The 26,679-nt window shown below is 35.0% G+C and overlaps 1 protein-coding gene across 8 annotated transcripts in view; it reads right to left on the bottom strand.

Annotated features, from left to right (window-relative positions):
* The window catches only part of EVI5 (ecotropic viral integration site 5), a 197,694-nt gene that overhangs the window by 39,799 nt on the left and 131,216 nt on the right, over nt 1–26,679 (bottom strand). For 7 of the 8 annotated variants that reach the window (XM_032423640.1, XM_032423630.1, XM_032423649.1 and 4 more), the window contains exon 18: nt 20,727–20,822. In XM_032423640.1, the coding sequence (XP_032279531.1) occupies nt 20,727–20,822 (96 nt within the window). Of the gene's footprint in view, nt 1–687; nt 727–20,726; nt 20,823–26,679 lie in introns of those variants that run through there. The other variant, XM_032423694.1, reaches the window with a different exon arrangement.

Raw genomic sequence — 26,679 nt, 5'->3', positions numbered from 1 at the left:
TCGTGTTTACTTCTTTATCTATGTTTTTAATGCTGGTTATAACTTACCCTATCTTGCCACAGGAAGGACACTTCCTTAGAGACAGGAAGATAGCAGATTTTAAAAGCTGTGTTTCAAGCCACTGGCTTTTTAATACTCTGTGCGACCGGATAATTTGCTTAGAAGTTTTTGGGTTTTCTTAGAGAGAATTTAACCAGTTAATACCCAGTTAATGTACTAGATGCATATTTGAAATAGTTGAAAACACAAAACATAAAAGCACCTAGTCTATTATTTACATCCTGCTAAAGTTGCCTCTAGCTTTTCAGTTTTCAGAATTTTCAGATCTACAGAGGAGTTGAAATAGTACAATACCCTTATACCCTTCAGCTATATTCACTGATTACTATTTTGCCACATTTGCTTTCGTTCTTTCTCTTTATATGTATAGATATCTTCTGAACCATTTGAATGTAAAATGCAGATATGACATTTCACTACTATGTATTTCAGCATGCATTTCCTAAGAAAAAGGAACTGTCCCACATAACTAAATGCCATTATCACACTTAAAGTAATAGTTTAGGGCGCCTGGGTGGCTCAGTCGTTAAGTGTCTGCCTTCAGCTCAGGTCATGATCCCAGCGTCCTGGGATCGAGTCCCACATCGGGCTCCCTGCTTGGCGGGAAGCCTGCTTCTCCCTCTTCCACTCCACTTGCTTGTGTTCCTGCTCTCGCTATCTCTGTCTCTGTCAAATAAATAAAAAATATCTTTTTTTAAAAAAAAGTAATAGTTTAATTCCACAGTATCATTGAATATGTAGCTCTTTAAATTCCCTTAAAAGGGCCCCAAATGGATTATTACTGTCCAGAATCAAACCAAGGTTTATGGTTACATTTGGTTACTATAGCTCTTTACCCTCTTTTAATCTGTAATAGTCCCTCTGCTTTTTTTGTCATGATTTTGTTAATATTTTTAAGAGTCCAAGTCTAGAGACTGTATTATGCAAGGTAAAATACAAAAATTTCCCATTCCAACAAAACTCCAAGTACAGTTCTGTTTTTATTCCTTTTTTTCAAACCAAATAGGCAGCAGGATAAAACTAATATAGTGTATATTTAATGGCTGGTTAAGGGAGGAAGCATAGACGACAAGGGCACAGAAACTTAAATATCTGAAGCCAAAGACTAATATATAGGTACAGCACTAGAAGACTGCATTTTATATATTATACCAGTAAACACTTATTATATTATTTATAGATATTTGATAAAAAAGAAACATAATAAATATTAGTAGTTATATTTTTTGCCTCTTATTAAGAGACTAACCTGTGAGTTTAACTCTTCAATCCCTATGAGATCCAAAGAACTCTCTCCATACTTCACATCACTTTATTTTTTTTTAGAAGATTTTATTTATTTGAGAGTGAGAGACAGAGATAGCGAGAGAGAACATGAGTGGGAAGGAGAGGGAGAAGTAGGCTCCCCACTGAGCAGGGGGCCCAATGCGGGGCTTGATCCCAGGACCCTGAGATCATGACCCAAGCCGAAGGCAGACACCCAACGACTGAGCCACCCAGGCGCCCCCACATCACTTTAAATACACAAAAGCCCTTTAGCTTTTTTGTCTCTGTGAAAATATTCTATGTCGTAGGTAGATGACTTTAAATTCTGGGAAAAGCACAGGGTTAGTCACAAAGAAATCACTAAGAAAGAGAGGACTTGTCATAAAAGGAAAGCATCAAACAGCCACTTAGTAAGCTTCACCTTGCTCAGTGAGACAGTGCTCACAGCTGGAGAATACTGTAGCTGAAAAAAATGTGATTCATCTTCTGGATGGCTGGAACTGTCATATTTTAATATCCTCATATTCCATGTCATGAGGGTTTATCATCTCAGTGAAAGATTCATCTCTGCTTTTGTTTCTTGGCTTTGTGTTTTGTTTTTGTTTTTAATACCACAAAGTTAAATACCAAATAGGTGCTCTTGTGCAGTATAAAGCAGCTTTTATCTTGCTCTTTTGCTTATGAGGAAAGGATATATGATGATATCCTGTTCACTAATGATAAACACTGGGAGTGTTTTTATCAGTGAGATGATACTGAGACTTGGGATACTGAGACTTTTGAAGAATTAGTTTCAAAAAGCCTTTCTAAATCTAAGCAAACATTATTTCATCTTCTTGCTTGTCATTCTACGACCCAGCATTGTTATTTCTCGAGATCCTCTTCTGTTAGCTTAAAGACCATTATGCTCTAGACCTATTATTTTCATACTCTGGATTCTTATCACCACTTCTTTCTCTTAGCAGGATTTTCCCCAGATTGATAAATTAATAAGCTGTCCTCTTTTTTGGCATGGCCCCTGTACCTGTGCATTATCCTCATAGGTGGCTTGACCTAAGTGTGGCCTAGATCCAACAGCACTAGAGGACTAAACAGACTCAGTAGCTAACTTATCAAGGATCACATGGAAAAAGCCAGGGGTAGAAATCAGGTTTCACTCTTACTTCCATATTTGTGAAACAAACCACAGCAGGATATGTGTTAGAATTGTTTTTCTAAAAATTGTGTTGATAATTTTATGTTTGATTCATGTATCTTTTCCTGGACCCTCCATAAAGAGTGATAGTAAGCCAAAGTTGGGGAGTACAATCCTTAGCTGTCAAAGTTTGTCATGTCTTCCTTAGCATCAGATGACTAGACAGCTTCCTATATATTCATCTCACTGATAAAACACGCTCTTCTCTCATTTTTTCCCCCAAATTTATTTAAATTCCAGTTAGTTAACATATAGTGCTATACTGGCTTCAGGTGTATAATTTATGAAATGATTCATCACTTACATATAACACCCAGTGCTCATAACAAGAGCCTTCCTTAATGCCCATCACCCATTTAACCCATCCCCCACCTACCTTCCTCCATCCACCCTGTTTGTTCTCTATCATTAAGAGTCTCATGGTTTGCTTCCCTCTTTTTCCTTCCCATATGTTCATCCATTTTGTTTCTTAAATTCCACGTATGAGTGAAATCATATGGTATTTGTCTTTCTCTGACTTATTTCACTTAGCATAATACACTTTAGCTTCATCTACATTGTTGCAAATGGCAAGATTTCTTTTTTTTTTTTTTTGATGGCTGAGTAATATTTCATTGTATTCACAGTGATTATTGTTAGATATGAATTTAGTGCCATTGTTAATGCTGGTGTTTCTGGTGATGTTCTCTGTTCCTTTCTAGTTTTTATTGCTTTTGGCCTTTTTTTTCCCCAAAGAGTCCCCTTTAATATTTCTTGCAGGGCTGGTTTAGTGGTCATGAACTGCTTTAGTTTTTGTTTGTCTGGGAAAGTCTTTATCTCTTTCTATTCTGAATGACAGCCTTGCTGGATAGAGTATTCTTGACTACATATTCCTTTTCTCATTTGTTTAAAAGAAACATAAAGAGCTGACTTTGTCAACAAGAAGTTTTATCAACTTATTAGATTATTATAGTCCTGGAATTTGATAGGGAGCCAGCCATTTTTTTCAAGTATAGGAGAAGGCCAGCATGAAAAACCAAATTATAATTATTTATCAATTCAATAACTCCTTCCCATATGAAGTCAAGGGAGAACAAGGTATAAAATCAAAGACAGCCCATATAAAGATAGTATCAATAATATTTTATACATTTGAGATTATTAACTCATACTATAAAATTAATTTCCTCTCAACAATTTCAATGAGATGGTTTGGCTTGGCTGTGAATAATACAGTTATTGAGTCATTTTTTCCCCTGCATATGCTCCTCCATCAAACATTCATCACCTTTAGCTTATGATTTGGAGTTCACCTGTTATATAGAGGAATTTAAAGGCCTGAGGGGAAAAAAGTAGAGAAAAACAATTTTAATGATCAATGTTAACATCCTGGAATACATATAGCCAGCTTTTTTAAAAAAGGGAAATAATTGTTTCTGTAAAATTATACATGTTTACCTTAAATAATTCACACAAAGGAAAAATATAAAGATGAATATTAAATCTTGAATTTTAGCTGAAATTGATAGAAAATACAAGGAACATGAGTCAGGTTTCTATCTAAATCTGTATACCTTGAATTGCAATCCTAATTGCCCAAATAAATGCCCAAACATGAGCTAGTATGACTGAGGGACTGATTTTAATTTTGTTTAATTTAAATCAATTTAAATTTAAAGCACCATTATGTGGCTAGTGCCTATCTTACTGGAGTGCAGCATAGCCACTGCTCCATTGGTTTCTGGCATTGACTATGCTGTGAGAAATCTGGACAAGAAGTCTTAATCTGCCCATACAACTTTGTGCATAATCTGCTTTAAGTGTTTATGCAGTATTCTGTGTCAAATTTTCCTAGAACACAGGGTATTCTTTTGATTTGTATATTTGGATCTTTCTGAATTTTAAGGACTACTTCTTGTTTATATATTTTTTTAGTTGAAGTGTAATTAGCATACAGTGTTATATTAGTTTCAGGTGTATAATACAGTGATTCAACAAGTCTATATATTACTCAGTGCTCATGAAGTTAATCCTCTTTATTTCATCCATTCCCCCACCTATCTCCCCACTGGTAACTACCAGTTTGCTCTCTGTATTTAAGTCTGGGTTTTTTTGTCTCTTTTTTCTTTCTTTGGTTTATTTATTTATTTACATAATCTCTACACCCAACATGGGGCTTTAATTTATGACCCCAAGATCAAGGGTTGCACACTCTTCTGACTGAGCCAGCCAGGTGCCCCTGTTTTGCTCTTAAATTCCACATATGCAAGAAATCATGTGGTATATATACCCAATAGAATATTAGTCATAAAAAAAGAATGAGAGCCTGCCGTTTACAACGACACAATGGACCTAAAGAGTATAATGCTAAATGAAATAAGTCGGTCAAGGAAAAACAAGTACCACGATTTTACTCATATGTGGAGTTGTTCATATTTTTGAATATATCTTCTTTCCATTTGTTGTGGGACACCAGTTATCTTTAGTGTTAGATTACCTATCTTTCATCCATACCTGCTAGCTAATACTTGTTTTACATTCTTAATCCCTGCATTCACTATGACCATCTCAAGCTTTTCTTCTATGCCAATATTCCACTTTTCAGCATCGTTTACTGAATAGACTATTCTTTTGTTGTTTCTGCAATGACGTACTGGGTTTCAATTTGTTTCCTTAGCAGTACAATCTTAATTCTTACCTCATTTTTTAAAATCATTTTATCTTTTGATTTCTTAATTTTATTGAATTCATGTTTGTTTTATAGTGAGAAGCAATTGTAATTCCTTTCTTATCCTTGATTTACCTTTCTTCTTGGCTAGGATCTTTTTTGAATAGTATCTCTTTCTCTTTCTCCACTATAATAATATAAACCAAGTTGCCTTGCCATTTCTTCTCTTCATAGCTAGGTGAGTGCCCAGATATTCCTAATGCTTTAAGAATATGGGTTACTTATTAAGTCCCCTTCCACCATATTTAAAATCTATTTTCTTTGCCCTCCAAGCTCAAGTTTGTTCTGACTTTTCTATAGCCTGAGGGATAGCAAAGGGAAGGGAAGAACCTGGCTAAACAAGGGCTCTGTTTATTCTTCAAAGATTTTATTAAATATCTGTATTACCTAACTGGGGGGATATATGTCAAAACCTGGGTTTAGGATTCATATAGTTCCCCAAATTCAGTGTGTTGTCCCCAAGGTCTTCACTTAAGTTAAAATTCAGATGTTCACTTTTTAATCTCTTTGACTGGGTTTTTCCTTCCAGAAATTTTTTCAATTCTTCAGTCAGAAAATACTCATTTTCTTTCTCTCCACATTTGGGATATGATGAATTGATTCCTCTGGGGATTTTGCTGACTTACCTATATAGCTTGGTGAGTAGGATAGGAGAAGGAGACAGTTGAGGTTAGAAGCCAAGTCCTGCTAGGCCTCTTTGCTCTAGTCTAGTCTATTTCTTTCCTTAGCTGTCATGTGTAAAGTTTATCGCACTAAGTTTTGCTCCTTTTCCTCTCAGGCTGCTTTTAGTAGAAAAGTATTTGCCTTTAAAAAAAAAAAAACAAACCCTATTATTTACTATTTTGTTAGATGGCTGGATAGGAAATTATAGGATCAATTTCAATCTACTTCTGTGGCAGCATTTATTTAAATAAATTAAATCTTTACATATACAGTCCTTAGAACATTCTACTACCTCTTATGGCATAGAATATCAAACTCCCTTATACATGACTGTTTTCTGCCCCCTAAAATTCATCCTGCAATTATCTTTTGAGTACCTGTTATATGCCAGCCAAAAGGCATACTGCAGTAAATAAGATAAACAGGTTCTAATATATTCTATGTAGGAGTGAATTAATTCTTAAGGTGAAGATAATTAAAGGCCCTGACAAGAGTCATAAATAATATAAAACATGATCATAAAATAGAGAGTAACAGTGTGAGGGGCCAATTTTACAAAGGTGGTCAGGGAAAATCTCTATGAGTGGGTGACTTCTAAGTTGAGATAAAAATGATGAGACGGTATCTCAATGTGGTTTGAATTTTGAGACACCACCTTACACCAGTTAGAATGGCAAAAATTGACAAGGCAAGAAACAACAAATGTTGGAGAGGTTGTGGAGAAAGAGGAACCCTCTTACACTGTTGATGGGGATGCAAGTTGGTACAGCCACTTTGGAAAACAGTGCGGAGGTGCCTCAAAAAATTAAAAATAGAGCTACCTTATGACCCAGCAATTGCACTCCTGGGTATTTACCCCAAAGACACAGATGTAGTGAAAAGAAGGGCCATATGCACCCCAATGTTCATAGCAGCAATGTCCACAATAGCCAAACTGTGGAAAGAGCTGAGATGCCCTTCAACAGACGAATGGATAAAGAAGATGTGGTCCATATATACAATGGACTATTACTCAGCCATCAGAAAGGATGAATACCCAACTTTCACATCAACATGGATGGGACTGGAGGAGATTATGCTAAGTGAAATAAGTCAAGCAGAGAAAGTCAATTATCATATGGTTTCACTTATTTGTGGAACATAAGGAATAGTATGGAGGACATTAGGAGGAGAAGGAAGGGAAAAATGAAGGGGGGCGGAATCGGAGGGAGAGATGAACCAGGAGAGACTATGGACTCTGAGAAACAAACTGAGGGTTCTAGAGGGGAGGGGGGTGGGGGGATGGGTTAGCCGGGTGATGGGTATTAAGGAGGGCACGTACTGCATGGAGCACTGGGTATTATACGAAGAAAACAATGAACCGTGTATCACTACATCAAAAACTAATGATGTATTGTATGGTGACTAACATAATAAAATAAAATTAAGAAAAAAAGTGATGAGAAGGAACCACCAGGGGAAGCTCAGGGAGCATAGTGTTCCAAATGTAGGGTAGAGCAAGAGCAAAAGCCTTAAATTAGGAATGAATAACCTTGGTTCAAGAAATGAAAAGAAGGATGGTGTTGCTAGAGCATAACACGTGAAGTGGAGTGTGACGATAATGTAGTCAGAAAAGTAGGCAAGAGCCAGAAAACTCAGGGACTTCAAGGCCACAGAATAAGTGTGGCACTTTTGCTAGATGGACCAAGTTGTCTTTGTGGCTATTTTCCTATGACTATTTGGAAGTTCTAATTCTTATCTCCATTCTAGCAATGATTACCTTAAAAGCTATTTAAATGTATATTCATTTAAAAAATTACAATAGTAATAATATAAGTTCATATAGTGTAAAAAGTGAATTCCTGCCCCTTACTCTTTAGCACCAAGCCCTTTACTCTCCCCAGAGGGAACATTGTCAACAGCTTTGATAGGTATGACAGCAGACATTCTAATGTATTTAAATATATGTAAAACAAGTAATAAACACACATATACTTTTAAAAACACACACATGGAATTATGATCTACATTCTGTCTATAATTTGTTTTTCTCGTTTAATATGTCTTGCAGATCTTTATTCTTTCTTAAAGATAGAGACTATTCCAAGTATGATTTACTATGGCTTAACAATTCTACTATTGATGAGTAGTTACCAATATTTCTAAATAATAAAAATGATGTTGGATTTAGGCATCCATCTTAAGAAGTATCACAAAGAACACAAAATAAGTCTAAAATGGAAGGAAATAGTAAAAACAAGAACAGCAATAAAACAGAAAAAAAAGTGGCTTATCATTAAATTTGCACTTGCTTATTAGTATTCTCCTGGCCAGTGGTATCAGAAGTATTGGCTACTGGAAGTACTATTGCTTCTTCCTTTCTTGAAATGTTCTACGGATGTTTAATATACCACCCAATTCTCAACTGAAACTTATAGTTATTACATTTTTATAGCTTTAGAATAGGAAATCAGTACTTAATATTGTTTAACATTTTAAGCCTCACATATTAAAACTTAAAACATGGTTTACAAATAGACATCACACCCTTAAAGGAAATAACAGAAACAATTAGTAATCTCTCTATGTTCTCTTCATAGAGATTTCAAAATAAATCTAAGGTTATACATAGGATGTGGGTTTTTCACTGGGAGTAGTATTACAGAAAGTTTGTGGTATTAGAAGGGTCATGACACAATGCAGGTTGCTTAGTCTCAAATGCAAGTGTAAAGCTTACATTTTAAAAATATTTTAAATTACACTCACAGATGAAAAATGTAACACAAAGAGTGACTATGCTAAAGATATATCCAAGCTCTCTTTCTCTCCTTTGTAAAAGTTAAACTATTTCAGAGACCATAAGAAGGCAATATCTTGACTGTTTTTAAGGTTAAATAATACTTTTTTTTCAAGGCTATATTATGAAACTATGTTCAACGGTCACAGAAGCAACCATATTAACTTGCAGCAGGGGGACAATTTTTAAGTCCTAATTTGGTATTTTCAATGCATATATTAAAGCAAAATGTATTAAGCAAATTATAACTGCATATGAAATTACTATAGTAGAAGAAAACCCAATGATTTGAGTAAATCCCTGACAGTTGATAAGTAATCACTGTGATTAATCAACATAACCTTACTGAAACATCAATAGCAACCACTAAGCTTTAGTAAGTTATTACTGATTTGTACTTTGCCCTAAGAAAAATTAATCATAATAGTAAATGTGGTAAATGGTAGCCTCTCTGTGACTTCAAGGTGACTCATTTGACAGATCTAAAAACAAATCATACTCATATCATGTACCATTCTAAGTTTCTAAAACAGTTTCCTGTAATTTAAAGTCATGGACAAAAAGGTTTGAATATTTTTTAAGGTTTACTAACTAGGATAAAAAGTACATATAAATACTTTTAAGAAAATAATAAGGTAATCTGAAAAGTATGGAAGGGAGAAAATAAATTCGAAAATATTTTAATGCTAAGACTGATTTAATTCCATTTGAGAAGAGAAATATGCACACAAATACACAAACATTTTAAAGTGATTTTTCTCATAGGACCAACTACATGCCCACATGAAAAATCAGCATTTGCACAAGGTCCAAAAGCTAGAAAATATTTCTTTAAATCATAGTTTAATTAGAAACAAAGCAATTTTGTGACAAATACTTAAATTTGTATAATTCCAGGGGTCCCTAAAAACCATGAAATTACATAAACTATTTTTTACAATAGACTTTTTATAGAACAGCTTTGGATTTACAGAAAAAATGAGAAGACAGAGAGTTCCCATATACCTCTTGCACTCAAATTCTCCTATTAATAACATCTTCCATTAGTATGGTAAATTTGTTACAATTAATGAATTAATATTGATACCTTATTACTAACCAAAGTCTAAAGTTAATTCAAATTTCCTTAGTTTTTTTGTTTGTTTTTAAGCTAATGTCCTTCTTCTGTCCCAGGATCCCATGTAGAATACCATATTACATTACATTCTGCTATCACGTCTCCTTAGGTTCCTCTTGGCTGTGATAGTTTCTCAGACTTTACTTGTTTTTGATGAGCTCTGAGGAGCACTGGTTAAGTATTTTGTAGGATGCCCCACCATCGAAAATTGTCAGGTATTTCTTCTCATGTTAAGATTGGGGTTTAAGGGTTACTGGAAGACTACAGAACTACCATTTTCATCACACCATAGTACATACTATCAATATGATTGATAACTACTGATTGACTTTGATTATCTGTGTGAGGCAGTGTTTGTCAAGTTTCTCCACTGTAAAGTTACTCTTTTCTTTCCTGCCCTTTCCATACTGTACCCTTGGAGGGAAGTCATTGTGCAGAGTCCATACTTATGGAAAAGGACTTCTTCCTCTCCTCAGGAATAGAATATCTACAATTATTTGAAATTCTTCTGCATGGAGATTTATCTCTTCTTCCCCACTTATTAATTTATTTAATCATTATTTATATCAGTGAACTCATGGGTATTTATTTTATACCGTGAGTTAAAATCTACTATGACTTTAAACATTTTTTCCTCATTTGTTCTACCTTTGGCCATCAGGAACTCTTTCTGTTGGTTCTTCTGCCCCTTTAATGTAGGGTTTTGTTTTGTTTTTAAGCCCTTCTTTTCTCTAGTATTACAAGGTGTCTGGGCTCATCTTTGTCCTTACTATATTTCCTGTCCTAGTTGTGGAATCAGTTATTTCTCTGAGGAGCTTTGGTTTCCTTCATTGGAGAATGGTATGAGAAACCAAGATGTACATGCTAGGTGTACATCAATTAACTTTTATTAACACCAAGAGATTGCTGATATTATGGTATTTAAGGGTCTAATCCTCCTTCACTAATTCTTCAGATGCTATTATGAGCTCATCTTGGGTATCTGAATGATATTCTTCATTTTTAAATACAGCAATACCTTAAAAACCTCTAGGTACCTAATTTCTTTATATTTAACTGCATACTAAATTTGGATACCAAAGAATCTAAGCACTTAAGTAAATAAAGTTTTAACTGAATTTTATCATCCTTAATGACTACATTGCAAGCTGAATAAAATATCTTACATACCTAACTTCTTCTGTTGAGGACTACTGTTAAAACTAGATAAAATTACAGAGTAGCCATTTTTTAAATTTAAAAATGCTTAAAATTTTGATAAAATCATTTAAGAAAAATGAAAAATACTTTAATATTTGAGTAAGTTGCTCAAAACGGAAACCATTGTACTTCAAGGGGGAAAAAAAATCTTCCAAAAAGAAGTTTGTTAGCCAAGAGTTGGCATATAAACTACCACCTGTTGTGAAACTATTAACAAATTAGCTCAGGAAATTGAAAAGCACAAACTGATCACAAAGCTTTATGATAAACTCCATTATTTAGTAATGTCACTGCAATTTAACATTATTATAAAACATGTATTTTAAAGTTCAGTGATAAAGATTTTATCACTTCCTCTCCATCTCTGCCAAAACGGTATACTGATCTGGGCACACTGATTTAAACCTAACTCACTCATTTTAGGTCAGAACAGAATTTTGAGTGGGTGTTTCTTAAGCCAAGAGTGGTTGGGGTATTGCCCATCTGAGGCATCCCTAGAGGTTATTTGCTGGGCAAACTAACGAAAGTGGGTAAATGTTACTGGGTACCAGGAAAAGAAAAAAAAGTTGGATTTGAGTAGAACTACCCTGTTTTAAATTAAAAATTTTCCATTACTTATAACAAAGCAGCATTAATTTTATAGATGTGCTTGACCCACAGAAGCTTTTAATATGGTTATGACAAATTAATATGCTTATTTTTATAATAACCAAAATACAAACTTAATTCCAGGTTAAATATCAGAGAGCTTGAGTTTAATTCCCACCTATTTTCTTCAATCACCTGAGCAAAAATTAACTTTTCTGTGTTTTGTTCCACCACCAGCAAAGTAGAGCAAGTTTTATTTAGTGTGAATATAAAAATAAAGCCCTGGACTAATAAATAACATTTGGATCAATAGAATAAAGGTGGAAAATTCCACTAAGAGGAGGAAATACTTTTTAACCACCATTTCCTCCCTCCTAAATACTATGAATTACTCTTAAAAGCATTTTTTTTTTCTGAATCAAGTTTCAATTAAATTTTTTTAATAGGTTAAATGTCTACTAATTGATCACTCCTATGCTCAAAACCCTCTAATGACTTTCCATCTTACTCAGACAAAGGCCAAAGTTCTTAGGCCCTACATAATCTGCCCTATTTACCTCACAGACTTCCTCTACTTCCCCTCTTACTTCACCCAGGGACTCTACTCAGACAAGCTCCTGGCCTTAGGCTCTTTGCCCTTACTAGTTCCTTAGCAGAGAATTCTTTCCCCAAATCTGCATGACTTACAAATGCTTTCTCATTTAATACCAACAATTCTAAAGCAGAAAACTTTCAGATCCTTAGTTCTGAATGAATAAATAAAAAGATAGGTTAAGTAACTTGTCAAAGATACTTAGTAAGTAGTTTGACTTCAAGATCTTAAATTCTTAACAAGTACAGTATCCCTAGCAATTATAAGAAAACAAAAAGACAAAAAGTTGTGACCACAGAGTCATTTAGGATTTAAAATTCTCTTGCTCTTAATAATAATTAAATTTCTTGAAGCTTTTTGTTCTGATCAGGTTCTATCATATTTATTTTTGCAGCTACTTAAACAAAGAAGCCAGAAAATCAGCTTGTAAAGTATATGGGCAGATAGGAAGAAAAAAACAAAAATTCTCCCTTAAAAGATAACAACTTGCATCACCTCAGATGTAACTGAAGCCATTGACACCAACAATAAACATACATGAATTTTCAGAGTTTTAAATTCTATTCAACAACCTTTCAAAGAAGAGACCCACAGTCACTCCTTATGTAAGATGATAAATGCATTTAGACAGAGTCTGAAATTGTTCTATCATCCTCATCAGTGACCTAATGATAAAAAGTGTATGCAAATTGATGCATTTGTGAATACAGTGATAATCTCTGAATTTTAAAAATTTGAATACTCAAAGTATATACAGTAAAAATCACTTGCAGAAACAGCAGATGAGCAAATTATTGTATTAATTTAACATCTAATACAAATAATTGAGCGATGATTATGTACGAAGCATTATATACCAAGCGCTGAGGAATACAGCAATTGAATGTCTGGCCAAAAATTCCTCTCACTGAGCTTCCACTATGGTGGAGGATGTGGACAACAAGAATAACAAGAAATGTATATTTTATGGCAAGAAATAATTGTTTTGATGAAACGTGAAGTGGCAGAAGAGCATAGTGGTTTGAATAGTAGTATTATTTTGGATAGAAATTTGGCCAAAGGAGCTTTATCTAATAAAATCATAAAGATCTGAATGAAATGAAAGGATTATATAGTATTTAAAATTCATAATGGTAACTCTGAATGGTCAAAAGATATTAAAATGATATACACTGTATAATTTTTATATTTAATGAAACCTTAGAATTTAACCTCTTAATTTTATAGGTGTATATCTGCTCGAGACAAGCATTATAATAGAATGGTGACTAAAATCCATCTGTAAAGTGGCATTCTGTTTGAGAAGGAGGAAACCTAGCTAATAACTTTCTCAAACAGTTCTAAGAAAATGGCTAAAATTTGAAAATTGCTACACTTACAAAAGGCTAAATTCACTATGAGACACTAATATAAAACAGCTCCTCCAAAGACAAGGGGGAAAAGCATTATTATAAAAATCTTAAGTATATTACAGATGCAGATATCTCAAATAATAACATAGGGAAAGATTATAAACTTTAAATCAGACCGAACGTTTCAAGATGACTAAAGAATCTTTGAAATCAAATTTAATAAACTTTAGTCTCACAAGTGTATCTACCACTGAATGCTAGTGTTTATAAAAATGAGTATTTGTTCATCTAATGTATTTCCTTATCTAAATATGACACTTATAAAAGTATACTTTTCATAAATACTTTAAAAAGCAGGTCTTAATTATATCAACAGATTACATAATAACATGATTTATTAAATGAAGAGTTTGAGAAAAATTGGTTTATGGGAAAAAAATTTATTCAAAAGAGAGTAACATTAATTGGAAGAGTTGATCTGAAGAGATTGAAGTACAAAATATTTGACAGAGTTCTCCCCCTAGTGGAACTTGCAAAGGATCTGAAATATTTTCATAACTAAGAATAACCTAAAATGTATTATTCTTATAATTGAGAAAGGAGTTTCAGATTTTAGCAAGAGATCTATTCTGGATCTATTCTGGATCTGCATGTAATAAGTAAATAAATGAATGAAAGCTGAATCATCAAGATGTTTACTGAAAACACATTTACTAAATGTATTAATAGCAAGCTAGCCAAGCACAACTCAGCAAGAACAAATACTTTAAAAGCAGAGGACTAGGGGGTACAGAGAAACACAATTTAGGAAGACACAGTGGCTTGTAGAATGGTACAGAATTTTGAGAGAATGTGAAAATTCTGAAAAGTGTGTGTGTGTGTGTGTGGGTAAGGGGTAGGGAGGGAGGATGAGGAGATAATGCTGAGAGATGAGATGGGAAATGCAGGTTTGGGCAACAATGAAAAGGTAAGCATTTTATGCTAAGGAATTTTGATATGATTTGCTAGGTAAAAGGCAGTCAGTAAAAGTTTTTATTTTTCAGAAAGCTAACTCGGATAGCTCTGTGGAAGAGCTGAGGCTGGAGAAGAGAGAACTGACTAGGAAGTTACTGCAATAGTTCAGGTAAGGCTGGGGACAGAAGAATTCAGGGAATGGCCTGGGGAATAGAAAGGCTAAGAGAGATTAAAAGAAAAGTTTCTGAAATTAAAATTACCTTTGATTTAGTTTTAGATTTATTCAGGACTTTTCTCTTTTGAAGTCCCAAACTGTGCCCAACTGAGGAGTTGGGCAAGATACTTCAGTCTTTATGAGTTATTAAAAATTATCTGAAAGCAAAACTACAAGGGTAGGTGAGAAGGTAAAATGCTGGTAATGTTAACTAGCACAAGCACTTTGTAAAAGAATTTGGTATTATCTAGTAAAGTTGAAAGTTTACATACTCTCTCTATATAGCCTTGATGTAGAGGGTTAAGAAAGGCTTAAGTGAAGTTCCTACTAGGTTGAACAATCCATTAAGAGATGATACCACTGATCAAGACTAGAGATACAAAAAGAAAAAAAAATTTGGATGAAATAGGAACCCATAATTTTATTTTAAAGATTTTTTATTTATTTCATATAGAGAGAGAGGGGGAGAGCCGGAGAGAGCAAGCACAAGCAGGGGGAGCAGCAAGCAGGGGAGAAGCAGGCATCCCGCTGAGCAAGGAGCCCGATGTGGGGCTCAATCCCAAGACCCTGGGATCATGACCTGAGCCGAAGGCAGACACTTAACTGACTGAGCCACCCAGGCGCCCCTCGGAACACGTAATTTTAAACATGTTGAATTTGAAGTGCCTGTGAAACTTCAGGTGGAGTGGTTTACTGTCCATTAAAACTACTGGTCTACTCATCAAAAGACACAATAAGTTTAAAAACAACAAAAGACAAGTCAGAGTGGAAAGAGGTATGTGTAAAACATAACATCAATAAATAAAGAACTACACATCCAAAGAAAAAGAAAAAACCTAATAGAAAAATACATACAAAGAGACTTTAGCAGACCTTTACAAAAGAGGAAATCCAAATGGCCAGCCTCATTAGTAATCAGCAAATGGAAATTAAAACCACACTGAAGTATCACTGCATACCCACCAGAATGGCACAAGTTAAAACATCTGACACCACCAAGTGTTGAGGAGGCTATGGAACAAGCAAGAACTTTCATATGCTGCTCTTGGGAGTTTAAACTGGTACAAGCACTTTGGAAAATAAAGTTGAAGATTTGCATGTCTATGACACAAACATTCCACGCTAGAGAAACATGTACACGTGGTCAGCATAGTGCACAAGATTGCTCATAACCACAGCACTGTTCAAAACAGTCCCAATCCACAAACTCCCAAATGACCAATAATATTAGAGTGGATAGATACATTGTGATATATTCATAAAATGGAATATGTACAACAATAAAAATGATTACTCTTACTAAAATAACGTTGAACAAAAGAAAGAAGAGACAAAGATATTCAAGAACGCTCTATTCAAAGTTCAGAAACAGGGAAAACTAAACTGTACAGATCAGAGAGGCAAACGAAGATGACACAATTATAAGGAAAAGCAAAGGAATGACTACCACAAAACTCAGGACAAGGGAGTCAGGTGTGATTGGGTAGACTTCTGGGTACAGGCATATTCTGTATCTTGACCTGAGCCATGATTATATGGGTAATGTGTTTACCCATATTATAATGTAGCTCTGTATTATGAACTTCTTGGTATATTGTGCTAATAATTTTAAAAATAATTTTTAAAAAGGTTTAAAAATTATCGGTTGTGGAAACATGCAAGGGCCAGAGTTACATTAGGATCTGTTGTTGTACAGATGCCTCCTAAAGCCATGTAAGTGAGACCCTTCATTTGAATACAGCTTTTAAAAAGCCAAAAACTTGGGATTCTCAGAGGAATACAAACATTCAGAAATGATAAGACTAAAACAATAAACAAGAAAGAAGAGAGGCAAAAGTGAGTGGTGCTGGGAAAGCTACGGGAGGAGAGAACATAAAGAGGATGACTGGCCAACAATGACAAATGAGATAAACTCAAGCATGATAAAGACCGAAAAAATACCAATGAATTTAGCAATTAGGATTCCAGTGATTATTTAATCAAGAGCCACTTGATGCCAACATATTCCTGATAGTAAAAATTTCATGCATTTTCTATTTTCAGAAACAATATTAACATGTTATATTTCACTTTAAACAAAACATGCAGCATATCAGGCTCTTCACTTTAATAAGTATTTCAGAATAAATAAAAACAATAATATAAATCTTGCTGTTTGTGACTAACATGTAAAGAAATGTAGCAAAATTTCATAATTTTCTTGATGTTAGAAAACTACAGGCTTAAACTAGAATTGCATATGATAGCATGATTTAAATTGCTGATTACAAATATGTCATGCAGTCAGTTCATGTCTGAAGTTTTTCTGAATATGTGCTACCTTACAGGGAATATTACCAACAGAACATAAAGGCTATTTTTTTATAAACATATACAAATCATAATGTGTTATGATTACTTTCAACCCAGATCAAAAGATGAGGCTATAATATATGTAAGTCTTAGAAATTAACCAAATTTTAAATTGAAATTTAATTCAAAGGATATTTCAAGTGGGAAGAAAATTCTAGATGTTGCAGCAAAAACTGTATTATGGCTTGGAATAGAATATAACACATTTTGAAAGAAATAAGATTTTCAACATAATATTTTTCCCATATTAATAAGAAATAGGACACAGAATGACAAAATGTTTAGTTTTGAATCTTCTTTTGAAAATTGCTTTGGCAATGTACAAATATGGTAAACTATCACTCAAACATGGACTTAGAGCAGAGGCAACAAAAGAAAAATAGGTAAGTTGTACTTCAACAAAAATATAAACTTTTGTGCATCAAAAAACAGCAAAAACTGTTTGCCAACTATCAATCTGATAAGGGATTGACATCAAGAATATATAAGGAACTTTCACAACTCAACAACCTGATTTAAAAAATGAGCAAACATGGATCGGAAGAATAAACATTGTTAAAATGTCAATGCTACCCAGAGCAATCTATACCTTCAATGCCATCCCGATCAAAATTCCAATGACATTTTTCAAAGGGCTGGAACAAACAATTCTAAAATTTGTATGGAATCAGAAAAGACCCTGAATCACCAAGGGAATGTTGAAAAAGAAAAACAAAGCTGGGGGCATCACGTTGCCCAATTTCAAGCTGTATTACAAAGCAGTGATCACCAGGACAGCATGGTACTGGCACAAAAACAGACATATAGACCAATGGAACAGAACAGAGAACCCAGATATGAACCCTCAACTCTATGGTCAAATAATCTTCGACAAAGCAGGAAAAAATATGCAATGGAAAAAAGACAGTCTCTTCAATAAATGGCGCTGGGAAAATTGGACAGCTATATACAGAAGAATGAAACTCGACCATTCTCTAACACCATACACAAAGATAAACTCAAAACGGATGAAAGACCTCAATGTGAGACAGGAATCCATCAAAATCCTAGAGGAGAACATAGGCAGTAACCTCTTTGACATCGGCCACAGCAACTTCTTTCAAGATTCATCTCCAAAGGCTAGTGAAACAAAAGCAAAAATGAACTTTTGGGACTTCATCAAGATAAAAAGCTTCTGCACAGCAAAGGAAACAGTCAACAAAACAAAGAGGCAACACACAGAATGGGAGAAGATATTTGCAAATGACACTACAGATAAAGGGCTGGTATCCAAGATCTATAAAGAACTTCTCAAACTCAACACCCCAAAAAACAAATAATCAAGTCAAAAAATGGGCAGAAGACATGAACAGACACTTCTTCAAAGAAGACATACAAATGGCTAACAGACACATGAAAAAATGTTCATCATCATTAGCCATCAGGGAAATTCAAATCAAAACCACACTGAGATACCTCCTTACACCAGTTAAGAATGGCAAAAATTGACAAGGCAAGAAACAACAAATGTTGGAGAGGTTGTGGAGAAAGAGGAACCCTCTTACACTGTTGATGGGGATGCAAGTTGGTACAGCCACTTTGGAAAACAGTGCGGAGGTGCCTCAAAAAATTAAAAATAGAGCTACCCTATGACCCAGCAATTGCACTCCTGGGTATTTACCCCAAAGACACAGATGTAGTGAAAAGAAGGGCCATATGCACCCCAATGTTCATAGCAGCAATGTCCGCAATAGCCAAACTGTGGAAAGAGCTGAGATGCCCTTCAACAGACAAATGGGTAAAGAAGATGTGGTCCATATATACAATGGACTATTACTCAGCCATCAGAAAGGATGAATACCCAACTTTCACATCAACATGGATGGGACTGGAGGAGATTATGCTAAGTGAAATAAGTCAAGCACAGAAAGTCAATTATCATATGGTTTCACTTATTTGTGGAACATAAGGAATAGTATGGAGGACATTAGGAGGAGAAGGAAGGGAAAAATGAAGGGGGGCGGAATCGGAGGGAGAGATGAACCAGGAGAGACTACGGACTCTGAGAAACAAACTGAGGGTTCTAGAGGGGAGGGGGGTGGGGGGATGGGTTAGCCGGGTGATGGGTATTAAGGAGGGCACGTACTGCATGGAGCACTGGGTGTTATACGAAGAAAACAATGAACCGTGTATCACTACATCAAAAACTAATGATGTATTGTATGGTGACTAACATAATAAAATAAAATTAAGAAAAAATAAAAAAATAAAAAAAAATGAGCAAAGGACTCATAGATATTTCTGTAAAGAAGGTATACAAATAGCAAATAAGCAAATGAAAAGATGGTCAACATCACTAATCATTAGGGAAATGTGAATCGAAGCCACAATGAGCTACCACTTTACACTGATTAGGATGGCTACTATAAAAAAACAAACAATAACAACAAAAAACCCAGAAAATTAACAAGTGTTGGAGAGGACATGGACAGAAATAAGAGCCCTTGTGCAATGGCTAGCAAAAATGTAAAATGGTGCAGCTGCTATGGAAAATAGAACAGCAATTCCTCAAATAATTAAACACAGAATTACTATATGATCTATCAATGCCACTTCTGGGTAAATCCCAAAGAAATGAAAGCAGGGATTCAAAGAGATTTGTACAACTATGTTCACGGCAGCATTATTCACAAGAGCCAAAAGGTGGAAGCAACCCAAGTGTTTACCAATGGATAAATAAACAAAATGTGGTATACACATACAATGGAATATTACTCAGTCTTAAAAAGGAAGGAAATTTTTTCACACATTACAACATGGATAAACCTTAATGACATTATGCTAAGTGAAAAGAGCCAGTCATAAAAAGACAAATACTGGGGCATCTGCGTGGCTCAGTTAAAGTGGCCAACACTTGATTTCAGCTCAGGTCATGATCTCGGGGTCCTGGGACTGAGCCCTGCAGTGGGTAGGTGGGTTAGTCTGTGGTTCGGTCTGTCAGGCTCCCTCCTCAGTGGGGAGTCTGCTTTCCCTCTTTTTCTCTCTCTCTTTCCCTCTGCCCCTCCCCACACTTGTGCACTCTCTTTCTCTAGAATGAATAAATAAATCTTGAAAAAAAAAAAGTGATGCCTGGGTGGCTCAGTCAGTTAAATGTCTGCCTTGGGCTCAGGTCATGATCCCAGGGTCCTGGGATGGAGTCCTGCATCGGGCTCCTTGCTCAGCGGGCAGTCTGCTTCTCCTTCTGCCTGCCACTCTCCCTGCTTGTGTGCACGCTCTCTCTCTAGCTGACAAATAATTAAATAAAATCTTAAAAAAAAAAAAGACAAATACTATATCATTTTACTTATATGAGGTACCTAGAGTAGTCTAATTCAGAGATAAAAAGTGGAATGGTGGTTTCCAGGGGTTTGGGGAAGATGGGCATGAGGAGATGTTCAATAAGCAGACTTTCAGTTTTGCAAGATGAAAAGAGTTCTGGAGACTGGTTGTACAACAATGTGAATGCACTTAATGTCACAGAACTGTACACTTTAAAATGGTCAATTTTATGTTATATGTATTTTACCACAAAAAAAAGGGCTTGGAAATGAATATGTGTTGAAAATAGAATCACAGTCAATAGGAGGAAGATATAAATCAGTCCTTGGGTGCAGAAGGAAAGAGAAACTATGGCATTATTTTCATGTGTACTTTATTATTTTCGTATGGTACCTGGATTTCCAGCTCAGCAATGTGCTGCTGTAATTCAGCCACAGCAGCTATGCTATCGGCTTCCCGGAGTCTCACAGCCATCACTTCTTCCTTGTTCTAGGGCGGCAAACAAAACAAACCAAAAATAAACCATGTAATATATCAAAAATAAAACCTGCTTCAAATTTTGAAAACAAATAGATCTATGATGAAAGGAGAGAAAAAAGTGCCAGTATTTCCTGAACTTGATATAAAATGAAGACCGAATATACAGAACATATATAGACTGAGTATACAGAACAGCATTCCATCTTTAAGCATTAAGAGACACCGCTCATATAAATAAATGTTGCATAAGAAGTTAAAATTAAAATGAACTTAACTAAAACAATTCAAATCACTGGTGACCGTGAAAGCTGCTCATTTTTTATGCAACAACAAATATTGAGAACTTCCAAACAACAGATTAACAGACAATATGGATACTAAGAGAGTTTATTAGCTAGATAATATTTGAAAAATTATATTCTTTCTGAAGCAATAAATGTTAATGAATATTTATATTATCCTACAAAAGAGAATAGAAATTAGATTATATCATAATTCTAACCTTCCTAGGAAAAGCATAGTACTTAATTCTACCACCTCAAAATTTCACAAAGAAAAACCCCAAAACTGTATTCTATAGTATACTTGCCAATTAATACTGATCCAGAAATAACAAAATATGAAGAAAATATGTTAGAGAAAAGTAGGGTATGTAAAAATATTTTTCTCCTCCATTAACTTCAGTTGAAATTTAGCAATCATCTGTATCAAAATTGTACAGCATGGTGATCTTAGGAGAAATTTAGCACCTGACAGTACTATAATACCAAAATTTCTAAAAATAACAAATTTAGTAGGAGTTTAATAATTAAACTTCCAAATAAAAAATTGTACTTATTCTTGTATCTCAGATATGATATTGCTGCTTCACTTTAAGCAAATACTGCTTTAAATATTTTGCCAATTTGCATATGGCCACATGTGTACCCAGTGCTGTGCTAGTAAATGTCTAATAATCAGGGGCACCTGGGTGGCTCAGTGGTTAAGCATCTGCCTTCAGCGCAGGTCATGATCCCAGGGTCCTGGGACTAAGCCCCATGTCAGGCTCCCTGCTTAGTGGGGAGCCTGCCACTCCCCCTGCTTGTGCCCCACCCCCATCAAATAAATAAATAAAATCTTTAAAAAAAAAAGTCTAGCAATCAGCTTTCTCCTAGGGGTGTGTGTGTGTGTGTGTGTGTGTGAGAGTTCGTGTGTGTGTACACATATGTGTTCATGCATAAGTTTATTATATTTTTTAACATAAACCGATATAGAGGATATACAGAACACAACATATAGATAATAAGATATACAATACTCATTGCCCATTCTGTGTAGTCGCTATATTCTCACAGAATGCTTTCACTGATTTTTTTCTAAACTACTATATCCATAAGCCATGGTTGAAACTGGGGAAAAAGTGAAGTTTTGATATAAATGTTGATTGAATATTTTTGTTAAAAGATGAAAGTGAAACAAAGACAACTTATGTTAGAATTTCACTCATTTGTTAATAATGTGAGCAAGTTTTTTGTTGATTCTGGTAATAGTAATTAAATACTGAAAGAAAATTTCCTTAAAAATTTTGTGCTATTCATAATGTATAGGCTGAAGATACAACACACTTTTAAAGTTTAATCTGCATTAAAAATCAAGCACAGGTGTCAAAAGCTTTTCCTTAAAAGGCCAGAGAGTAAATATTTTAGGCTTGTGGGCCATACAATGTATCATAAGTATTCTACCTGCCACCACTGCAGTGTGAAAGTGGCCATGGACAATACATAAACAAACAGGCAAGGCTATATTCCAATAAAACTTTACTTCCACCACTCCAGCAACCCTCAGTTTGTTTCCTGAGATTAAGAATTCCTCATATCAGTGAGATCATATGATACATGTCTTTCTCTGATTTGTAAGACTGTTGAATCACAGACCTGTACCTCTGAAACAAATAATATATGTTAAAAAAAAAAGAAGATAGTAGGAAGGGTAAAATGAAGGGGGGGAAATCGGAGGGGGAGACAAACCATGAGAGACTATGGACTCTGAGAAACAAACTGAGGGTTCTAGAGGGGAGGGGGGTAGGGGGGTGGGCTAGCCTGGTGATGGGTATTAAAGAGGGCACGTATCGAATGGAGCACTGGGTGTTATACGCAAACAATGAATCATGCAACGCTACATCAAAAACTAAAGATGTAATGTATGGTGATTGACACAATAAAATTTTTTTAAAAATGAAAAAAAAAAAACAACTTTACTTCCAAAAATAGGCAACCAGACAGATTTGGGCTATAGGCTACAGTCTGCCAACATCTGGTCTAGATAATCAACAAAAAAATAAATCCAGCCCTGATTTGTAGTTTGACAACTTATGTGATGTAAATCCTCCCACCATGGCTCCTTTCAAGCTACCAACGTTAACATTACTGAGCACTTAGTTGGGAAGAAATGTGCAGTAGAACACTATTATATTGTATTTCCACCATACAGATACAAGAAGTATAAATAACCTCAAAAGCACAGATAGTAGTAAAATGGAAAAATAAGTAGTAAGTGATGAAGTTTGAGTACTTATTACCTTTGTTCTATCACAACTTAATTGTGTTATATAACTTAACTGTTAATATGGCTGTTTTAACAAGTGACTCACAAAATTCCTGAAAATTTAACAATTGGTTTTTGCAAGCCTTTACTGGCTGGCTCCAGCACACCACTGTGCCTCTATTTCATAAAATTCAAATCACATTTGGTCACTCCTTTATTTTAAACACTTTATGGCACTCCAGAGGTCTTGAGATAATGACTCAGGTCCTTATACTGGTGTCCTAGATTCTGTATGATTTCGTTCCCTATTCACTGCTCTATCCTCATATCTTACCAGTATTACTCATGATACTTACCTCTGGCTACAATGAACTTCTTTTAGTTCAAGCAACCTCTTGTTCCTTTCTCATTTTTACTCTTCACATATGCTATTCCCTCTATCCAGTGAACTCTATTTATTGTCTTTCCTTAACTCCTACATAGCTTTAATGTCTTAGCTTAATCATTCCTCAGTTAGCCTTCCTTGAACCATTACCCTAATGCTAAACTCCCATTAGAGTGTCCTATAGACCTCCTCAATCATAGCACTACTCATATTGCATTGTGCTTGTTTGTATACTTGTCTAAATCCTTTACTAAGAGAAATCCCCTTGAGGCCAGTGATGTCTCCAACAGTCAGCACCAACTTTCAACCTTGCGAGAGAGCCACAATAATATCCTTTATTAAAGGATAAAGCACCTTATCCTTTAACTCCAGTTAAGCCTTCAGATGACTGCAGCCTCATAAGAGACTCTAAACCAGAACCACTTGGCTAAGCTGCTCTTGGAATTTCTGACCCACAAAAACTCTAGGATACTGGTGCTTATTGCTATTTTAAGCCACTAAGTTTTAGAGGTAATTTTATTTTATTTTATTTTTTAGATTTTATTTATTTATTTGAGAGAGAGAGACTGAGAGAGAGAGCACATGAGAGGGGGGAGGGTCGGGAGGGTCAGAGGGAGAAGCAGACTCCCTGCCGAGCAGGGAGCCCGATGCGGGACTCGATCCAGGGACTCCAGGATCATGACCTGAGCCGAAGGCAGTCGCTTAACCAACTGAGCCACCCAGGCGCCCATAGAGGTAATTTTAAAAATAGTAAGATAACATACATTTATAGTCTACTAATTTTAGTTAACAGTGTATAAAAATTATATTAATAAAATAAAATTATTTATATAAATTATATAAGTTGAATTATATAAATTCATACTTACAAATGTATATATTACAAATTATACAAAATTATGTTAATCAAGTAAAAAAACCCAAATTCCCCCTAATTTTCCCCCTCTTCAATCTAATCACCAAATCTTGGTTCTGTACAAAAACAGATAGTGAATTTATCTACTTCTCTTTATTTAAATGCCAATACCTGAGCCCAAGCTAGTACCTCTGTCTTGTACTACTTCCTGATGATCTCGTAACAAATCTCTCTCCAACCCCACCTCAAACCTATCTCCACACACAGTGGTGTGTGTGTTCTTTTAAAAAATAATTATATTAATTGCTACAAGCAATATCCCCTAATAAAAGCTAAAATTAGTTGCTGGAACTTTAAGGATATTTGCATGGCCTCAAAATAGTTCCCCCCAAATATTTATTAATTACTGTGGTCATTTTAATATATGTCCACAAGTTCTTTGATACTTAACACTCCTTAACACCCTGCCTGCTATGGGCTGGACTTAGTAACTTGCTTTAATGAACAGAGTTTGAGAGGAAAAAAGTTCTGTAGTGGAAAAAGCTGGCAGACACCAACTAAATGATCAAGGTTAACAGCACTAACCATAAGACATATTAATACAGTATGTCTTCTAACATCATGTGCTGAGAAGGACACTTCAATTCTGTATTCTTTCCTAAAATACATTATCTCAGTCTAGTCATGAGAAAACATACAATCCCAAACTGAGGGATAGTCTACAAAGTATCTGCCCAGTATTCTTCAATAATCAAGGTAAGAAAAGATAAGAAAACATTAAGAAACTTGTCACATATTGGAGGAGACAGAGACATAATGGGGAGATCTGAATAAAGTCTGCAGTTCAGTAATAACATTGTATCATCATTCATTTCTTAGTACTGATAAATGTATCATGGTTATGTAAGATGTTAACATTAGGAAAAGCTGATGATGTAATGTATGGTGATTAACATAATAAAAATTAAAAAAGTAAAAAAAAATCCATTAAAAAATTCAAAATTAAAAGAAAAAAAACTGAAGCAAATATAGCAAAACAGAAAAAAAGTCATAGTTGATTTCCTGTTTAAAACCTTTCAATAGCCTCCCACAGCACTTAAGAGTAAAACCCAAACTCATTAGTATGGGCCCTAAAATTTTGTATGGTAGGAAGTGGAGTCCCAACCTACTTCCCTGGTTTTATTTCATTAGCTTTTTACTTTATACAAGACTCAGCAACCAACTTCTTTCCTGCTTTTGGATCTTGAACTCTGCCCTTTTCATGCCAGGATCTTCCCCCAGCTCTTCATATGGCTGCTTCTTTCCTATTCTTCACATCTCAGCTTTGATAGCACCTCCTGGCACTCCATCTTAATCACCACTTCCGCTTACCTCTCACTTTATAGTACATCATTAGTAACAATCTTATGTAATTTTTACTTATTGCCTCACTAAACCCAGTGCTCACCTTCTTCACTACTGAATCCCCAGAGCCCACAAGACTGACAAATAAAAGCTGCCCAAATATCTGACGAATATGTAAATAGATACCATCATTCTTTGAAGTCTCATAACCTCACCTCCCCCCATCCCTATTTGAGAATCACTGTCCTAAAATATGCAAGTTACATCTATTTAAAATGAAAAGGTTTGACTATACACTTTGTAAGTAACACAATGGAGAAACAAGTACTATCATGTCCTCTTGGTCAGAGTACAGAATGGTATAACCCTAAGGAGTGTCATCTGACAAAACTGTATAAAGTACAAATGCATTTACCCATTTCAAACAATCTAAGAGAACGTGCAGATATACCCCTACAGGAATGTAGATATAACTCTATATGTCTGAAATTATATATGTACAAGGTTATTCACTATACTGTGGCAGCAAAACACTGGGAACTATCCATGTGCCCATCAACAAGGATCTAGTTTAGTATACTACAGTACATCCATGCAATGGAAAACAATGTACCTTAGAAACTAATGAGAAGACTCTTGAAGCACTGATACTGAAAGCTCTACAAAACATGATGACATAAAAAAAACCCACCATAGTGACAAAAAAAGCAAAGAGAAGAACATACAATATGTTAACTTCTATGTAAGAAAGTGAAAAG

The sequence above is a fragment of the Phoca vitulina genome, unplaced genomic scaffold (assembly GCF_004348235.1).
Source record: "Phoca vitulina isolate PV1807 unplaced genomic scaffold, GSC_HSeal_1.0 scaffold2, whole genome shotgun sequence".
NCBI classification, from domain to species: domain Eukaryota; kingdom Metazoa; phylum Chordata; class Mammalia; order Carnivora; family Phocidae; genus Phoca; species Phoca vitulina.
The sequence above is the reverse complement of the archived record's forward strand: the minus strand, read 5'-3'. Positions and strand labels throughout refer to the sequence as shown.